The following is a 14,163-nucleotide window of genomic DNA, read 5'->3' as shown; positions in this document are numbered from 1 at the left end:
TGATTGTGGTCTGTGCCCACTCTTGCTAGTGTCTTCCAATAAAAGAAAAGGAATAGCCTAGAATGAGACAGCCAAGGTGTGGCCAAGTAGGGGAGGCTAAAAGACTTCCAAAATGTTTTGTGTTTTGGTGGGGAGGGGGAACCCCTGAGGTTCCATCCTGAGCTCATTTCCCTGGTCCCAGCCCTGAGAGCCAGGGAGTTGTTGTTGTTGTTGAGACAGAGTCTGGCTGTGTCACCCAGGCTGGAGTGCAGTAGCACAATCTTAGCTTACTGCAATCTCTGCCTCCTTGGTTCAAGAGACTCTCCTGCTTCAGCCTCCTGAGTAGCTGGGACTACAGGCATGTGCCACCATGCCCTGCTAATTTTTGTATTTTTAGTAGAGATGGGGTTTCACCATGTTGGTGAAGCTGGGCCAGGGCTTTTTAAAAATAACAGCTGGCTAATGTTCCTTTCACAAATCAAAAGACCAGATGCTCTGCAAGACAAAGTACCTCTCTGGCCACTCCAGGTCTCCCAGCTGGCCAGTGGCAGAGCCAGATTGGAACCCTAACTAGTCTGACTTGAAAGCCCAAGATTTTTCACCATACAGCCCAACCTTAGAAGAAGAGCCTGGCCATGCTGGCTGAGAGCTAGGCTTGGAGAACAGGCCTGGGGACCTCTTGAGAGAAAGGTAGAGAGAGTGGGAAGAGGGTGGGGAAGGGGGAGGGGCCCTGGGCTCTGTTCCTCGACAGCCGCCTGTTCCCACTCCCTGAATACATAGTCTGACTCCGCCTGCGCTTTGTGGTTTGTGGTTGGGGGGTGGGGGCTTTTTCCTTCCTTTGTGTCTTGAGCCGTTTTTTTTCCTTGCTTTGCACTTCCCTACTCTGTCTCCTTATTCCTTTTTGTAGCTAATACTCCCACAGGCCTCCCACAGCAGCTCCAAAATGCTGCCTCCTGAGTTTCTTCTTGTTGACAGAGGCTTTGAGCATCTCTGAACAGGGATCCTCCTCAACCTTCCCCTCCCTGTGACTCCCCACGGTGCCAAATGAGTCAAGAGCTGGCAGAAGGGGAGAGGAAAAGGAGTTACAGTGAGGAGGACTGTGGTGCCCATCTCCCAGGTCCCTGCTTAATTTTCAACTCCCCAATCCCCATCTTACTGTCTCCTAAATGTGGGTCCCTGCCCTTTGTTCGCGTGCGTTGGGAGTTGGAGGGAAGGTGGAAGGAAAAGATAGGGACTTAAAAGAATAAAAGAGAAAAAACAAAAAAATTTTTTTAAAAAAAGAATAGGAGAAAAAAGGGAATTAGTAACTAATTGCTGAGGGAACACATACAAACAAAAGCCAGGTCTGGCAGGAAGATCTGAGGTACTGGGTAAAGGTGAAGAGAGAGGACAGTGAGCTGAGATCCTTTGCTCATCATGCTCATCTAAAACAGAAAGGCCAGATAAGAGAAAGGGTCGGTGGTGGCACCTCCACCCAGTACACATTCACATGAGTTCTTTGAGGGGCAATGGGGGAAGGGGTTTAAAGGTCCAAACAGGCCTTTGACTTTTCACTCTGCAATAAGAATGATAATAACATTCCATAAATATGAGTATATTTTCTTCTCCTGGAAGTGGGAACCAGGGCACCAAAGGATGACATGGGCATTTGTGCCTGGAGCTGCTGGAGGAGGCAGTGCATCTCAGACTAGGGACTTGACTTCTCTGCCCTAAGTTTTTCATCTGTGAATTGGCAGTTGTAGCAGTAACTAGCTCATAGAGCTATTATGAATATTAACAGGATAATCCAAGTAAAGCACTTCGCATGGTTAATGCTCAATAAGTGTAAGCTGCTGTAATCCTCAGGGGCAGCCCATACATTCCATCTAACAAAGTGCTCACCCTAACCCAAGGTGTCTGGTTTGGCTTAATGCCCAAAACCAGCCCAGGCAGGTGAGCTGGAAGCCTGACAGTCTAAACACTTTGGCTTTACAGGGATAAGTGTAGGACCACCCAGACGTGCTGCCCAAGCCCAGATGAGCAGTCCTCTGAATGCCCACACACACAGGCTAGAGAGAGGCAGACCCAACAACCTAGGGCTGGGAGACTCTCAGGGTTAGAACTCTGGCTATGTCATTTGCCAACTCTGTTACCTTGAGCAAGTCTCTCTCTTCCTCTCTCAATATCTCTCTCTCTCTCTCTCTCTCTCTCTCTCTCTCTCTCTCTCTCTCTCTCTCTCTATCTCTCTCTCTCTCCCCTCTCTCTCTCTCTCCTCTCTCTCTCTCTCTCTTTCTCTCTCTCTGTCTCTCTCTCTCTCTGAGAAGGCTCTGGCTCTGGCTCTTCCTTTGTGAAATGGAGCATAAGGAGCACCCACCCTGGCTGTTTCACAGGGCTCCTAGGAGACTCAAAATCAGATAATAACAAACATTTACACATTGCAGGTGTCACACACTGTTCTAGGTCCTCTAAACATATTGACTTATTGAATCCTCATTACCATCCTCCAGTGTTATTATTGGCACCCATATTTTACAGATGAGAAAACTTGAGTCACAGAAGGGTTAATAACTTGCCTTTAAACATCACACAGACAGGTCAGGTGTGGTGGCTCACGCCTGTAATCCTAGCACTTTGGGAGGCCGAGGCAGGTGGATCACCTGAGGTCGGGAGTTGGAGACCAGCTTGGCCAACGTGGTGAAACCCCGTCTCTACTAAAAATACAAAACTTAGCTGGGCATGGTGGCTTACGCCTGTAGTCCCAGCTACTCTCGAGGCTGAGGCAGGAGACTTGCTTGAACCCAGGAGGCAGAGGTTGCAGTGAGCGGAGATTGAGCCAATGCACTTCAGCCTGGGTGAGACTCCATTTCAAAAAAAAAAAAAAAAAACCAAATTTTTAAAAACATTATTATTATTATTTTTTTTTTTTGAGACAGAGTTTCGCTCTTGTTACCCAGGCTGTAGTGCAATGGCGCCATCTCACCTCACCGCAACGTCCGCCTCCTGGGTTCAGGCAATTCTCCTGCCTCAGACTCCTGAGTAGCTGGGATTACAGGCACGTGCCACCATGCCGAGCTAATTTTTTTATTTTTAGTAGAGACGGGGTTTCACCATGTTGACCAGGATGGTCTCGATCTCTTGATCTCGTGATCCGCCCGCCTCGGCCTCCCAAAGTGCTGGGATTACAGGCGTGAGCCACCGCGCCCGGCTAAAAACATTTTTTAATCACAGGTACAGGAGGTGGCAGAGCTGGTTCCCAAGTCTGTGGGTAATTTCAACTGTGGCCTTATCCTGTCTCAAAGTGAACTGATTCCTAAAATGCCCCTCTTTTTAGTAGATGGCTGGACCGCCGCCTGGAGAGGAAGCCTTGAGCGGCTGGTGGAGGGGATTTCTTTACAGCCAGGATCCATCTAAGGCTGGGGGTGGGGTTGGGAGCAGGATCTGCCGGCTCCTTAGGGTCACTCCTCCTGGGGGCCAGATTCCAGGCTTCACAGGACTGGAGGAGTGGGGGCGCGTCCTCCCTTCCCGAAGCGCCAGCTCATTTAGATACAGGTGCCTGGGGCTTCAGCCCTCACCGCTGACGAGGGGTAGGTGGAACGGGGAACACTCCTTTCTTTCCGATGCTGGCGACTGTGGGTGCGTCTCGAGGGATGGGGGTGCTGAGGCTCCCGTTTCGCTCGTTAGGGAACAAATTGCTGTTTTGGCCCCGCCGGCTCCTCTGGGCGCGGGCGGCAGCCGCGCTCGCTGGCAAATCGTGGGAGGGAGGAGGAGCGGCGCTGGCAGGCGAGTCCGGGGGACCGTCGCAGCGCGGGAGGCCCGCAAGCGACTGGCGCCCCGGGTCGGTCTCCGCCCCGCCACGAAGGGGCTCCCTGCAGCCGCCTCCAGGCAGCTCCCCGCGCCGAGCTCTCCAGGACTGAGCTGGGTGAGGAGCGGGGCTCTGCCCTCCTCTCTCCCCTAGTGCGGGGATCTGAACGCACAAGGTTCGGAAGTTTTTCCGCAGCATCTGACCCCTGTCGGTCCCCTATATTTGCCACCCAACCCTCTAGCGCGCTTAGGAGAGGCAAAAGGTGACAAATACCAGAGGGAAATGAAGGGGCAGGACAAAGGGTCTGAAGTTCTGCTCCCCGCCGCACACCCTTTCCACCCACGGGGTCACACGAAGGACGCCTGACCTGTATTCTTAGGGCTACCCACTCTCTGGTTTCCCGACAGCTTCTGCTCGCGGGGCACCTCTTAGGAGCAGCTGGATCCATTTTCCAGAGGGTCAGGTTGAGGATGAGAAAGGCTCGAGTACCCGGCAGCTGTGCGCAGAACCCCCCCCCCCAATCTGCTTTTAGATTTCCCGGGTGCGGCTGGACCCCCTCTAGAGCCCCAGCCTCCACCGCCCGCCGGGCCTTCACCTGCGCCTGTCGCCCTGTCCCCTTGCCCACTGCATTTTCCTCGGGGAGAGGATCTTTCACTGCCAGTGGCTCCCGCCCGGAGCCCTCCTCCCGTTCCGCCGGGGGAGGAGAGGCTTCTAGGAGGCTCTCGGAGAGCTCCTGGGCTGCAGAGAAAGATGCCTCGCCCCTGCGGCTGAGGCCAAGTCTGCCGGAGCGGGCCGGGCTCTCGCAGGTAGCTCTCCAAGGGCCGGGCGGGGAAGCCCGCGGGGTGGGGTCCCGGCGGCCGCTGCCTTCCCGCCCCCGCCGAGGTCCCGAGGGGAGGGGAGCCCTCGGCGGGAGGCCTGTCCCTTTAAGGAGGCGGCCCTGGCTGGGTGTGCCCCGTCTCCATGGTTACCCCGGTGCAGGCTGCGGGCGCGGGAGGGTGGGAGGGAGGCTGCCGCTTCTCCCCGACAGACGGAGGGAGCTGCAGAGAGCCGGCGCCGAGCGGAGCCCGAGCGGGAGCCCACCCGCAGCAGACACTGGAGCCGCTGCCCGTGCAGAGAGCGCCGCGGCTGCGGAGCCTGGAGCCCAGGATTCGTGGGCCGCGAGGGCGCTAGGGGCCGCGCGCCATGCTCCGGGCCCCGACGGCGCGGACGCCCCCTTGCGCGCCCGCGGCCGGCGCGACCTGGGATCCCAGCCTGGGCATTGCCCCCCGACGGCTGCGCTAGGGAGCGTGGGGCCCGGCGGGGGGCAGCCGAGCTGGGCGCTCTCCCCCGGCGCGGAGTCCCCGCACCCCGGAGGGATGGGGCGGGAAGCCGCGGACGCCTAAGATGCCGGCCATGCGGGGCCTCCTGGCGCCGCAAAACACCTTCCTGGACACCATCGCTACGCGCTTCGACGGCACGCGTGAGTCCGACCCTCACCCACTCGCAGCCGGGCCGCCGGACTCTTGCCAGGGCTCCCGCCTGCCCCGAACCCCCAGCAGCGCGGCCTAGTGCCCGCCTGTTTTCACTCTTTCCTCCCTCCCCACCCTTCTTGAGGTTGGGGACATTGTCTCCTGCCAGGCGCCGTTTCCCGGAAGGTTCAAGGTTTGGGGTCAACACTGCTTCAGGTGAGGCAACAGGGCCAGAAGTCCCTGAGTGTGGGCCCTGGGATGCTCTCTGTTAGCGGGTCTCAAACCCGAACCTAGTCAGTCTGACCCATCCCACACCTGCGTCTGGTGCTGTCTCAGCAACTACCCTCGGACTGGCAGGTTAGGGCCAGGCGGGTGAGCAGTGCTCAGGGATGGCCGAGAGGGCTCAAAAAACAGATTTTAAAAAGAGATTTGCAAACGGAGATAGAGTAGGCGGGACTCGGGAGAGCATGGTGTGTCCAAAGCCCATCTCATAGCCTGAACCCCCTAGACCTGGGAGCAGGTCTAGCCCCAAGAAGATGGTTTGGGGACACCCATCAGGACTGGGGAAGTTTGGAGAAGGCTCCCTGAGCTCTGGATCCTGGGTTCTGGGGGCTCTGAACTCCGGGGAAGTGGTGAAAGCCCCTCCCTCCTCCTCTCCCTCACATCCTCCTTGGGGCTTCCCAGCTCTCTGCCTAGGTCCTCCTTGGTCTCCAGTTCCTGATAGGGGTGGGAGCCCAGCACTGCGCTCTCCCCCCTCCGGGCTCCTCCATCTGCTTTGCCAGTGTGCTTGGCGCCTGCAGCCTGCTGATTCAGTGCCCCCCACTCCCCAATACATTCCTGGCTCTAGGCTCCCTTGCTCAGTCACCATTCTTACACCCCCATTCTTGCTTACATTCACTAATTCCTGAGCCAGGTCAGGCAGCCAGGGCTAAGACACAGAGGGCAGGATGTATGGTGGCCTGGGGTTACCTCCCAGTCCAGGTGAGTCCCAGTGGGAGGAGCCAGACAGCCAACCTGGGTACCTGGCTGGTGAGTGAGCCTGGCAGAAGTAGAGGTGGGGCTGAGGCTGGCCTAGAGCTGGCAGTATAGTCCTCCTTAGGGAATCCCCAACCCCAGCCCTTACCCCACATTGCTCAGGACACTCTCCAGAGGGCACAGTGCCCACACAGCACTTCTTTCACCTACCTCAGTTCACACGTGCTGATCCTTGAATGTACTCACACTTGCTGCAGGGCACTGGCACACGGGTGACACACACTGATTCCCATTCATAAACAGCCTTGCCCTAACACAGACAGGATTCCTGGGGTTTGGAAAACCCAGTCTTTGGTTGCAGGCATTTGGGAAAGGAGAGGTGGTAGGCCTCCTGCCCCTTCACCCACCTCCTCTGAGAGGTGCTTTCTTGCAGACAGTAACTTCGTGCTGGGCAACGCCCAGGTGGCGGGGCTCTTCCCCGTGGTCTACTGCTCTGATGGCTTCTGTGACCTCACGGGCTTCTCCCGGGCTGAGGTCATGCAGCGGGGCTGTGCCTGCTCCTTCCTTTATGGGCCAGACACCAGTGAGCTCGTCCGCCAACAGATCCGCAAGGCCCTGGATGAACACAAGGAGTTCAAGGCTGAGCTGATCCTGTACCGGAAGAGCGGTGAGGGGCCACCTGGCCAGCCAGACTGCCTTTGCAGTCTCACCCAACCTGGCACCAGCCCCATCCACTGTCCCTCCTCCTTTCTGTTGCCATCTTCTCCATCTCATCCCATCTTCCCATCCTCCCAGCCCCGCTTCCAACCCCTCTAGTTCCAGCTCCTCATCTCTACCTGCCTCACCCTAGCCTCAGCCTGTATTCAGTTCCAACCTTGGGTTTCCTGCATCCGACAGAAAAACATCTGCATTTTGGCAGAGCACATCTGCACATCTGACAGTTGTTTACTCTACCTTGCCTCATGCCCCCCAAAGCCCCCCCATTCCATCAAACCCTGTCCTCAATGAGACTGGACTGCCAGCCCCTCCTCCAGGAAACTACTGGATCCTGCCTGTGTCTTGCCCAGAATGTCGTGGAGCCAGGACCTCTGTCACCTTAGACAGGGCCAAGAATGGGAGGTGGGCTGAGTTTGTTTTTGTGTCCAGGGCTCCCGTTCTGGTGTCTCCTGGATGTGATACCTATAAAGAATGAGAAAGGGGAGGTGGCCCTCTTCCTGGTCTCTCACAAGGACATCAGTGAAACCAAGAACCGAGGGGGCCCTGACAGATGGAAGGAGACAGGTAGGTGCATTTAGCTGCTATGGTTGGGGTGTTGGGTAACACAGGCCTGGGCAGGGCCTTGGCACCAAGTCTGAGCATGGGGGGGGTTCCCCCTGCCTCCTGCATTCATTTCACTCCCACTCAGGCTGCCTGAGAGGCCTGTGCCGCTATCGTCTCCACATGCCTCAGTATGGGAATATCTTTTCCAAATAGATTGAGACAAAGTTGGAGTTTTTAAGTCAACTTTATTAAGAAACTGAAAGCAAACAAACCCCATTGTACCTGTGAAGCCTGACTTTCTGACCAGTTAATAAGGTTGAGCACAGACTTGCCAGGTTCTTTCCCTACAGCAAACCTGACTGGGGGTGGAGCTCTGGCCAGAGCCTGCTTTTAAGATCTTCGAGTTGTTCCCCTCTTGTGTCCTCCAAGGGCTGGGGCAGGCCTTTGGGCAGGTTACAAAGCTGTTAAGGCCTCTTTGCCATTTCGGGATGCGGGGGGACTCTCCATTCCCACTCCCCCATTCCCAGTGCTGGGTCTGCCTCTCCATGATGTCAGCCTTCAGTCACCCTCTGGTCCCTGCACTAGATCCTGGGCTGCTGCTCCAAGTTCCCACCCCTCTGCTGATGACCTCCTGCTAGTTCACCCTGCCCCTGTGAGCTACCTCCTCGCTTCCTGTCCCAGGCCTTTCCCGTAGAGATCCCTGGTCCAAACCTCCTCTTCCTGGAAGCAGACCCCAAAGGTATTGTCTGTCAGCACTCCTAGGACTGCCCATTGCTGGGCTGGGCAAGTGAACCCAGGAAGTGAGGAATACCTGAGCCCCCAACTCTAAACAGTCTAAATGGTCAATGAGCCAGACCAGTCCCTGGGCCGGCAACTGTGTCCTACACCCAACCCAGGGCTAGGGTGTATGGGCACCTACCCATCATCTTCATGGGCCCCTCTTCTTTTGCAGGTGGTGGCCGGCGTCGATATGGCCGGGCACGATCCAAAGGCTTCAATGCCAACCGGCGGCGGAGCCGGGCCGTGCTCTACCACCTGTCTGGGCATCTGCAGAAGCAGCCCAAGGGCAAGCACAAGCTCAATAAGGTGGGCTGGGCCCTGGGACCTATGTTTGAAGGGAGAGGGGAGGGGCAGACACAGGAGACGGGGAAGGGGAACCAGATTTACCAGAGAAAATGTCCTGGGGGCCACCCAGGCCCTGCCAGCACTTTGGGGGTTGGGTGGGACTGAAGGAGGGAAGATCACATGCCTGATCCATCAGAGACACAGAAGAAAGTCATGGCCTGGGAGTCAAATGGGCCTTGGTTCAATCCTGGCTCCTCCCCTAAGCAGCTGTCTGACCTCAGCTAAGTCACTTAACCTTCCTGATCCTGTTTTCTAATCTGTAAAATGGAGACACTGATGCCATCTCACAGCAGATGTTGCTTCGCGAATGTAGGGAGAGAAAAGAGGTGGATGCCGGTTCTAGGCTCTAGCCAAACTCAGCCTGTGCCAATATCCTTTCCTCTCTGCCTGGGCCTGCCCTGCCTCACTAGGGGGTGTTTGGGGAGAAGCCAAACTTGCCTGAGTACAAAGTAGCCGCCATCCGGAAGTCGCCCTTCATCCTGTTGCACTGTGGGGCGCTAAGGGCCACCTGGGACGGCTTCATCCTGCTTGCCACACTCTATGTGGCTGTCACCGTGCCCTACAGCGTGTGTGTGAGCACAGCACGGGAGCCCAGTGCTGCCCGAGGCCCGCCCAGCGTTTGTGACCTGGCCGTGGAGGTCCTCTTCATCCTTGGTGCGTGCACCCTGCCCCTTCTACCCCACCCTCTGCCGGCGCCCACGGGCTTTGCTGGGGATAGTCCACATGGCTTCCAGGGTCCTACAGTACCCCCCTCACCCTCTTGTGTTTGTAAACTGTGAGCTTTGAAATCAGACCTAGGTTCTAAACATCTGCCACTTACAAGTTATAGGACCCTGAGCTGGTGAAAGCTCTCTGGGCCTCCATAAAATAGATTCCTCCTTTGTAAAACAGGCAAAACGCTGTCTCCCTGTTACAGTTACTGTGAGAACTAAGCCAGATGATGTATGGAAAGGGCCGGGGACAGTGTCAACTACGGAGAAAGGGAGCAGTGTCTAGTCGAGAGTGGCTGCCCCCCTGCCCCCGTGCTGACTCCCACCTGGATCCCCACAGACATTGTGCTGAATTTCCGTACCACATTCGTGTCCAAGTCGGGCCAAGTGGTGTTTGCCCCAAAGTCCATTTGCCTCCACTACATTACCACCTGGTTCCTGCTGGATGTCATCGCGGCGCTGCCCTTTGACTTGCTACATGCCTTCAAGGTCAACGTGGTCAGTGTGGCTGGGCTGGCTGGGTGGGTGGGCTTTGCGGGAGGACAGGGAGGGCTAGCCTGGCTGACCTCCCTCCCTCCCTCCCTCCCTGAATCTCAGTACTTCGGGGCCCACCTGCTGAAGACTGTGCGCCTGCTGCGCCTCCTGCGCCTGCTCCCGAGGCTGGACCGGTACTCACAGTACAGTGCTGTAGTGCTGACACTGCTCATGGCCGTGTTTGCCCTGCTCGCACACTGGGTGGCCTGCATCTGGTTTTACATTGGTCAGCGGGAGATCGAGAGCAGCGAATCGGAGCTGCCTGAGATTGGTACTGGAGGGTCCTTGTGCATGTGGTGGGGAGGGGGTTGTGCAACCGTGTCAGAGGAGTGTGAGTGCAAGTGTGTGTGCAGATGTGTGGTGTCAGGGACCTGTGCAAGTCTGCATGTATACAAATCAGAGAAGAGGGTGTGCAGGTATGAGTATGACAGCCACCAGCACATGACAGGCCTGTTCTCCAGCAGCTGGGCCTTGTGAAGAAAGCCCAAGAAGTCCCAGTCACCCATCCAGGCCTCCTGTGGCCAAATGTGGGTCACATTCCTTAAACCCTGTCCCACTGGGAGGGCCAAGCTGGGAGCCACTGCCCTCCAGGGTTCCTCTGATGCCCAGTGTTCCCTGCCCCTCCCCCTGCATCCTCTCTGAAACTTGTCCCCACCACCTTGGCATCCAAGGCCCCTGCCTTTCTCTTGTCACCTGCAGTCCACATTTTTCCCTGCTGCAGCTCTGCTCTTCCCCAGCCTAAAAAGCAGCCTTTCTGCATCTTCACTCTCCTTCATGTCACTTCTCCTTCCACAGCTCCTCCCTCTGTTCACCACCCACTCACATCTTAACTCCTGCTGGGAGGGCTTCCACTCCCACCTCTGCACCCAACATGTCACCCAGAAGGTCACAGTGACCTTCTGGGGCCAAACCCTTATCCTCCTTGAAGTCCCTGTATCACCTGACCCAGCCAACCACAGTTCCTCTCAGCTGTGGGTGATGGAGCCCCTGGCTGGCCTCCTCCCAGCCCCTCTAAGTTTCAGGGTCTCCAGACTGGCTTTCCTTATAGCTCTCCCCCTTCACCTCACTTTCCCTCGGCCACTGCACTGACACCACTGCTTGAGCATCTCCACTTCCATCCTTTCTCTAGCCAAACCATTCCATTCCAGCCATTTCTAACTCTCAAGCCTCCTCAAATCTAAAATCAAACTTGCCTTCTTCCTCCCCAGCCCTCTAGTCCTCTATCAGCTTCCAGGTAACTGACATTTAGCCGGGGTTCCAGGTGCACATGGCTTCTTATGACTGCTTCTTGGCGGAGTTACGAGGTGTCCAGGTCAGCATTAGAAACCCACTCTGATCAGTTCCCTGGGAACTATGAGACTCCTGTGAATCCCCTCTCCCTCTGCAAGCTCTCGGGAGGCCCTCTGTGTATCACAGAGGGCCCACTTGAAATTTTGCCCGAGTGCTCTATCTGCTGAGCAGGTGGAAACCAGGACACTCCAGGCAGTGTCAGCTCCTTGGTGCCTGCCATTCCCAGAGGAAGCCTGTGGTAGCGGCTGCTCTGGGGTCAGACAGCCACATGGCAAACAGTCAGAGGGCCAGCAGATGGACAGTGGTGAAACAAAGCCTGTCTCCACCACCCCGAAGTGGGCTGAGACACAGATCCCCAGGTCCCCTCCCGCCCCCTAAAATGGGACCCAGATACTTTTGGTCTTGTGTCCATGAGGCTCCTCTCTTCCAGCCACCTCACAGGGGTTGCTGATCTGACATTAAGAACACCTCTAGGTCCCAAGGGCCTCTGGACCCCACAGGGTGGGCAAGGGTGGGTTGACCCTTGCAGATACACATGGTATTCTTTCACCTGTGACCCCTGAGTTCCAGGTGGCTTCATTCCATTTGGAGCTGGTACTAGTCTATGTTTAGAGACTTTACAAGTTCTTCACATCATCATCTCCTCTCTTTCTCCAGGGAAACTGCCCCCTAACCAGGTTGGCACCAAACCCAGACCTCTCCAACTCCAGCCCTGGCAGGAGAGCTCCTTGTAGGGGGAGGTGAGGCTGAGGTGGGTAGGTAGGCGGCTGGCCCAGTTCTGTCTGGTGGGTGGCTCCTTCTTCATGCCTTCCTTGCCTGGGTTTCCTTTTCCAATGCCCATGCTGTGGACAGAGTTCCTTCCCCAGATTCCCACTAGGCCAGTGGAGGTGGGCTGGATGTTCAAAAGACTATGCTGAGCACTGAGGAAGAAAATTCAGGGCACTCCTCAGTGTGTGAGCCCCCAGCCTCTGGGACAGCTTCTGCTGGCCTGACCCAGCCCACCTGGAGTCACCATCCTGGCCCTAGCTTCAGGGGCTGCTGATCTTTCAGTCTTGGCCAAGACTGAAAGATCAGAGGCCTCCTTGCCACCCTCCCCTGTGTCCTACTGCTTCTCTCCACCTTCCCTATCCTGGGCATCTGGCTTTGGGTGGCTTTACCCTCAGAGGCCAACTGAACAATGACCATGAAGAGGAGTTTTATGTACTCCATTGCATTGTTTTTGTTTGTTTGTTTGTTTTTTTGAGACAGAGTCTTGCTCTGTCGCCCAGTCTGGAGTACAGCGTCTTGATCTCAGCTCACTGCGACCTCTGTCTCCCAGGTTCAAGCAATTGTCCTGCCTCAGCCTCCTGAGTAGCTGAGATTACAGACATGTGTCATCATGCCAGGCTAATTTTAATTTTAGTAGAGATGGGTTTCACCATGTTGGCCAGGCTGGTCTCAAACTCCTGACCTTGTGATCTACCCGCCTCAGCCTCCCAAAGTGCTGGGATTACAGGTGTGAGCCACTGCACCCAACCATGTACTCCATTGCTTTATATTTATTTTTTCAACTGTCACTTCAGTCTAGCTCTCAGGAGTCCATTGCATTCTTATAGCACACCTCAGACCACAGGAGGGTGAGCCCCCACCTTGGTACAGGCCTTACTACACCCCCCCCAAGTTCTTTAGCCTGGAATTTGATGCCCTTGGTGTTAACCCCACATTCTAGCCAAACTGAGCTATTTGCCTGTACTTGTCTTAAAATCTCAGTCTCCAGGTTTGACTCATGCCTGTCCCTCCACCAGGACTGATCCCCTGGGTTTATTTATATCAAACGCTAACTACCCTTTGAAACCAAACACAAATGTCCCTTCTTCCAGAAACTTTCTAGCCCTAGCCCATGGGACTTAGTTCAAGCCCCCGTCCCTTCCTGCTGTGTGACCCCTCTGAGATGCAGCTCTGGCTCTAAATCATCTGCCTTTCTGAACTGGAGCCCTCAGGGAGCTCCTGTGGGACCCCAGCTCCTGGCACACAGTGTGCAAGGTTGCTGAATGAATGAGTGGGTGGATGGCAAGCGTGTGGGACCACAGGGACCCACATGCCTAAGGTGTTGGGGAGAGTGTGAAGTAGAGGGTCTGAGCTGAGGTGGGAGGGGCAGAGCACAAGTGGAGAGTGGGGTCTCACTGCAGCCTATGACCCTGAGCCACAGCCACACATACCCTCTGCCTCACCATTCTAGATCAGCCAGTCTGCCCTCTCTCCCTTGCACTCCGTGGCCCCCAGCTCTGCCAGGACCTCTGCGGACCCTGGGACCCCCCCACCCAACACCCTAGAGCTCCTGCAACTCTCCAGCTAGGCTCAAGAGTGACTCCCAGCTCACGGGCTCAGGAGAGACCTCAGTGCACAGTCCTACTCTGCGCCAAGGCCAGGTGGAGAATGTCGGGCTGCGGGGCAATCCAGCCTCTGCCCCACGGCCAAGTCTGGCCTGTGACTGTGTGTGTGTGTGTGCACACATGTGCACACCTGTGTGAATATATTCACCTGTGTGCTAGTGTCCACGAAAGTGTCTCCACCCCCCCCCCCGTGTGACAGTGTGTAGGCACCAGTGTGCCTTTGACCCTTTCCCAAGGGTGCACAGGCCTTTTCAGTGTGAGTGGCTGTGGCAGGCACCTATAAGGGGCACACGTGTGTCTTCTCGATTGTGTGGGGCACACGCGTTGCCTTAGCAGTGTGTGTGCCTGTCCATGCAGACATGCTTGGAACTTGTGTGTGAGGCTGAGTGGTTTGTGTGGCTGTAGGGAGGGCTGAGCTGAAACGGGAGGGGAGGGAGGGCTTTCTGGAGCGGATGAACTCGGAGAAAGGCAGGAAGAGAGTCTGGGTAGACAGGTGGAGGTGAGGGTGGAGGTGGCTTCACCATCCATCTTTGGGGATGAGGCTGTGGGTGAATGCAGTGGACATCCCAGTCCTTTGGCCCACGCCAGCCAGGCCCTCCGACTGGGCCCGTTACCTGGGATGGGCGCCAACCCTAGTGGGGAGGGTGTGAATTCCCTGTGTCATCCTCAGTGCCAACAGGAGCTGGCTG

The 14,163-nt window shown here is 56.3% G+C and overlaps 1 protein-coding gene across 13 annotated transcripts in view; it reads left to right on the top strand.

The window, feature by feature from the left end:
* Positions 1–3,373: 3,373 nt before the first annotated feature.
* Positions 3,374–14,163, top strand: part of KCNH3 (potassium voltage-gated channel subfamily H member 3) — a 20,583-nt gene continuing 9,793 nt past the window's right edge. For 2 of the 13 annotated variants that reach the window (XM_078336719.1, XM_078336712.1), the window contains exons 1-7: positions 4,783–5,219; positions 6,621–6,850; positions 7,330–7,464; positions 8,396–8,529; positions 8,979–9,222; positions 9,619–9,776; positions 9,876–10,083. In XM_078336719.1, the coding sequence (XP_078192845.1) occupies positions 6,721–6,850; positions 7,330–7,464; positions 8,396–8,529; positions 8,979–9,222; positions 9,619–9,776; positions 9,876–10,083 (1,009 nt within the window). In that variant the 5' untranslated portion in view covers positions 4,783–5,219; positions 6,621–6,720. Of the gene's footprint in view, positions 3,543–4,167; positions 4,567–4,782; positions 5,425–6,616; positions 6,851–7,329; positions 7,465–8,395; positions 8,530–8,978; positions 9,223–9,484; positions 9,777–9,875; positions 10,084–14,163 lie in introns of those variants that run through there. The other 11 variants (XM_054238552.2, XM_078336714.1, XM_078336717.1 and 8 more) reach the window with 11 other exon arrangements.

Source organism: Callithrix jacchus, chromosome 9 (assembly GCF_049354715.1).
Source record: "Callithrix jacchus isolate 240 chromosome 9, calJac240_pri, whole genome shotgun sequence".
NCBI classification, from domain to species: domain Eukaryota; kingdom Metazoa; phylum Chordata; class Mammalia; order Primates; family Cebidae; genus Callithrix; species Callithrix jacchus.
This window is presented reverse-complemented; position numbering and strand designations above follow the sequence as displayed.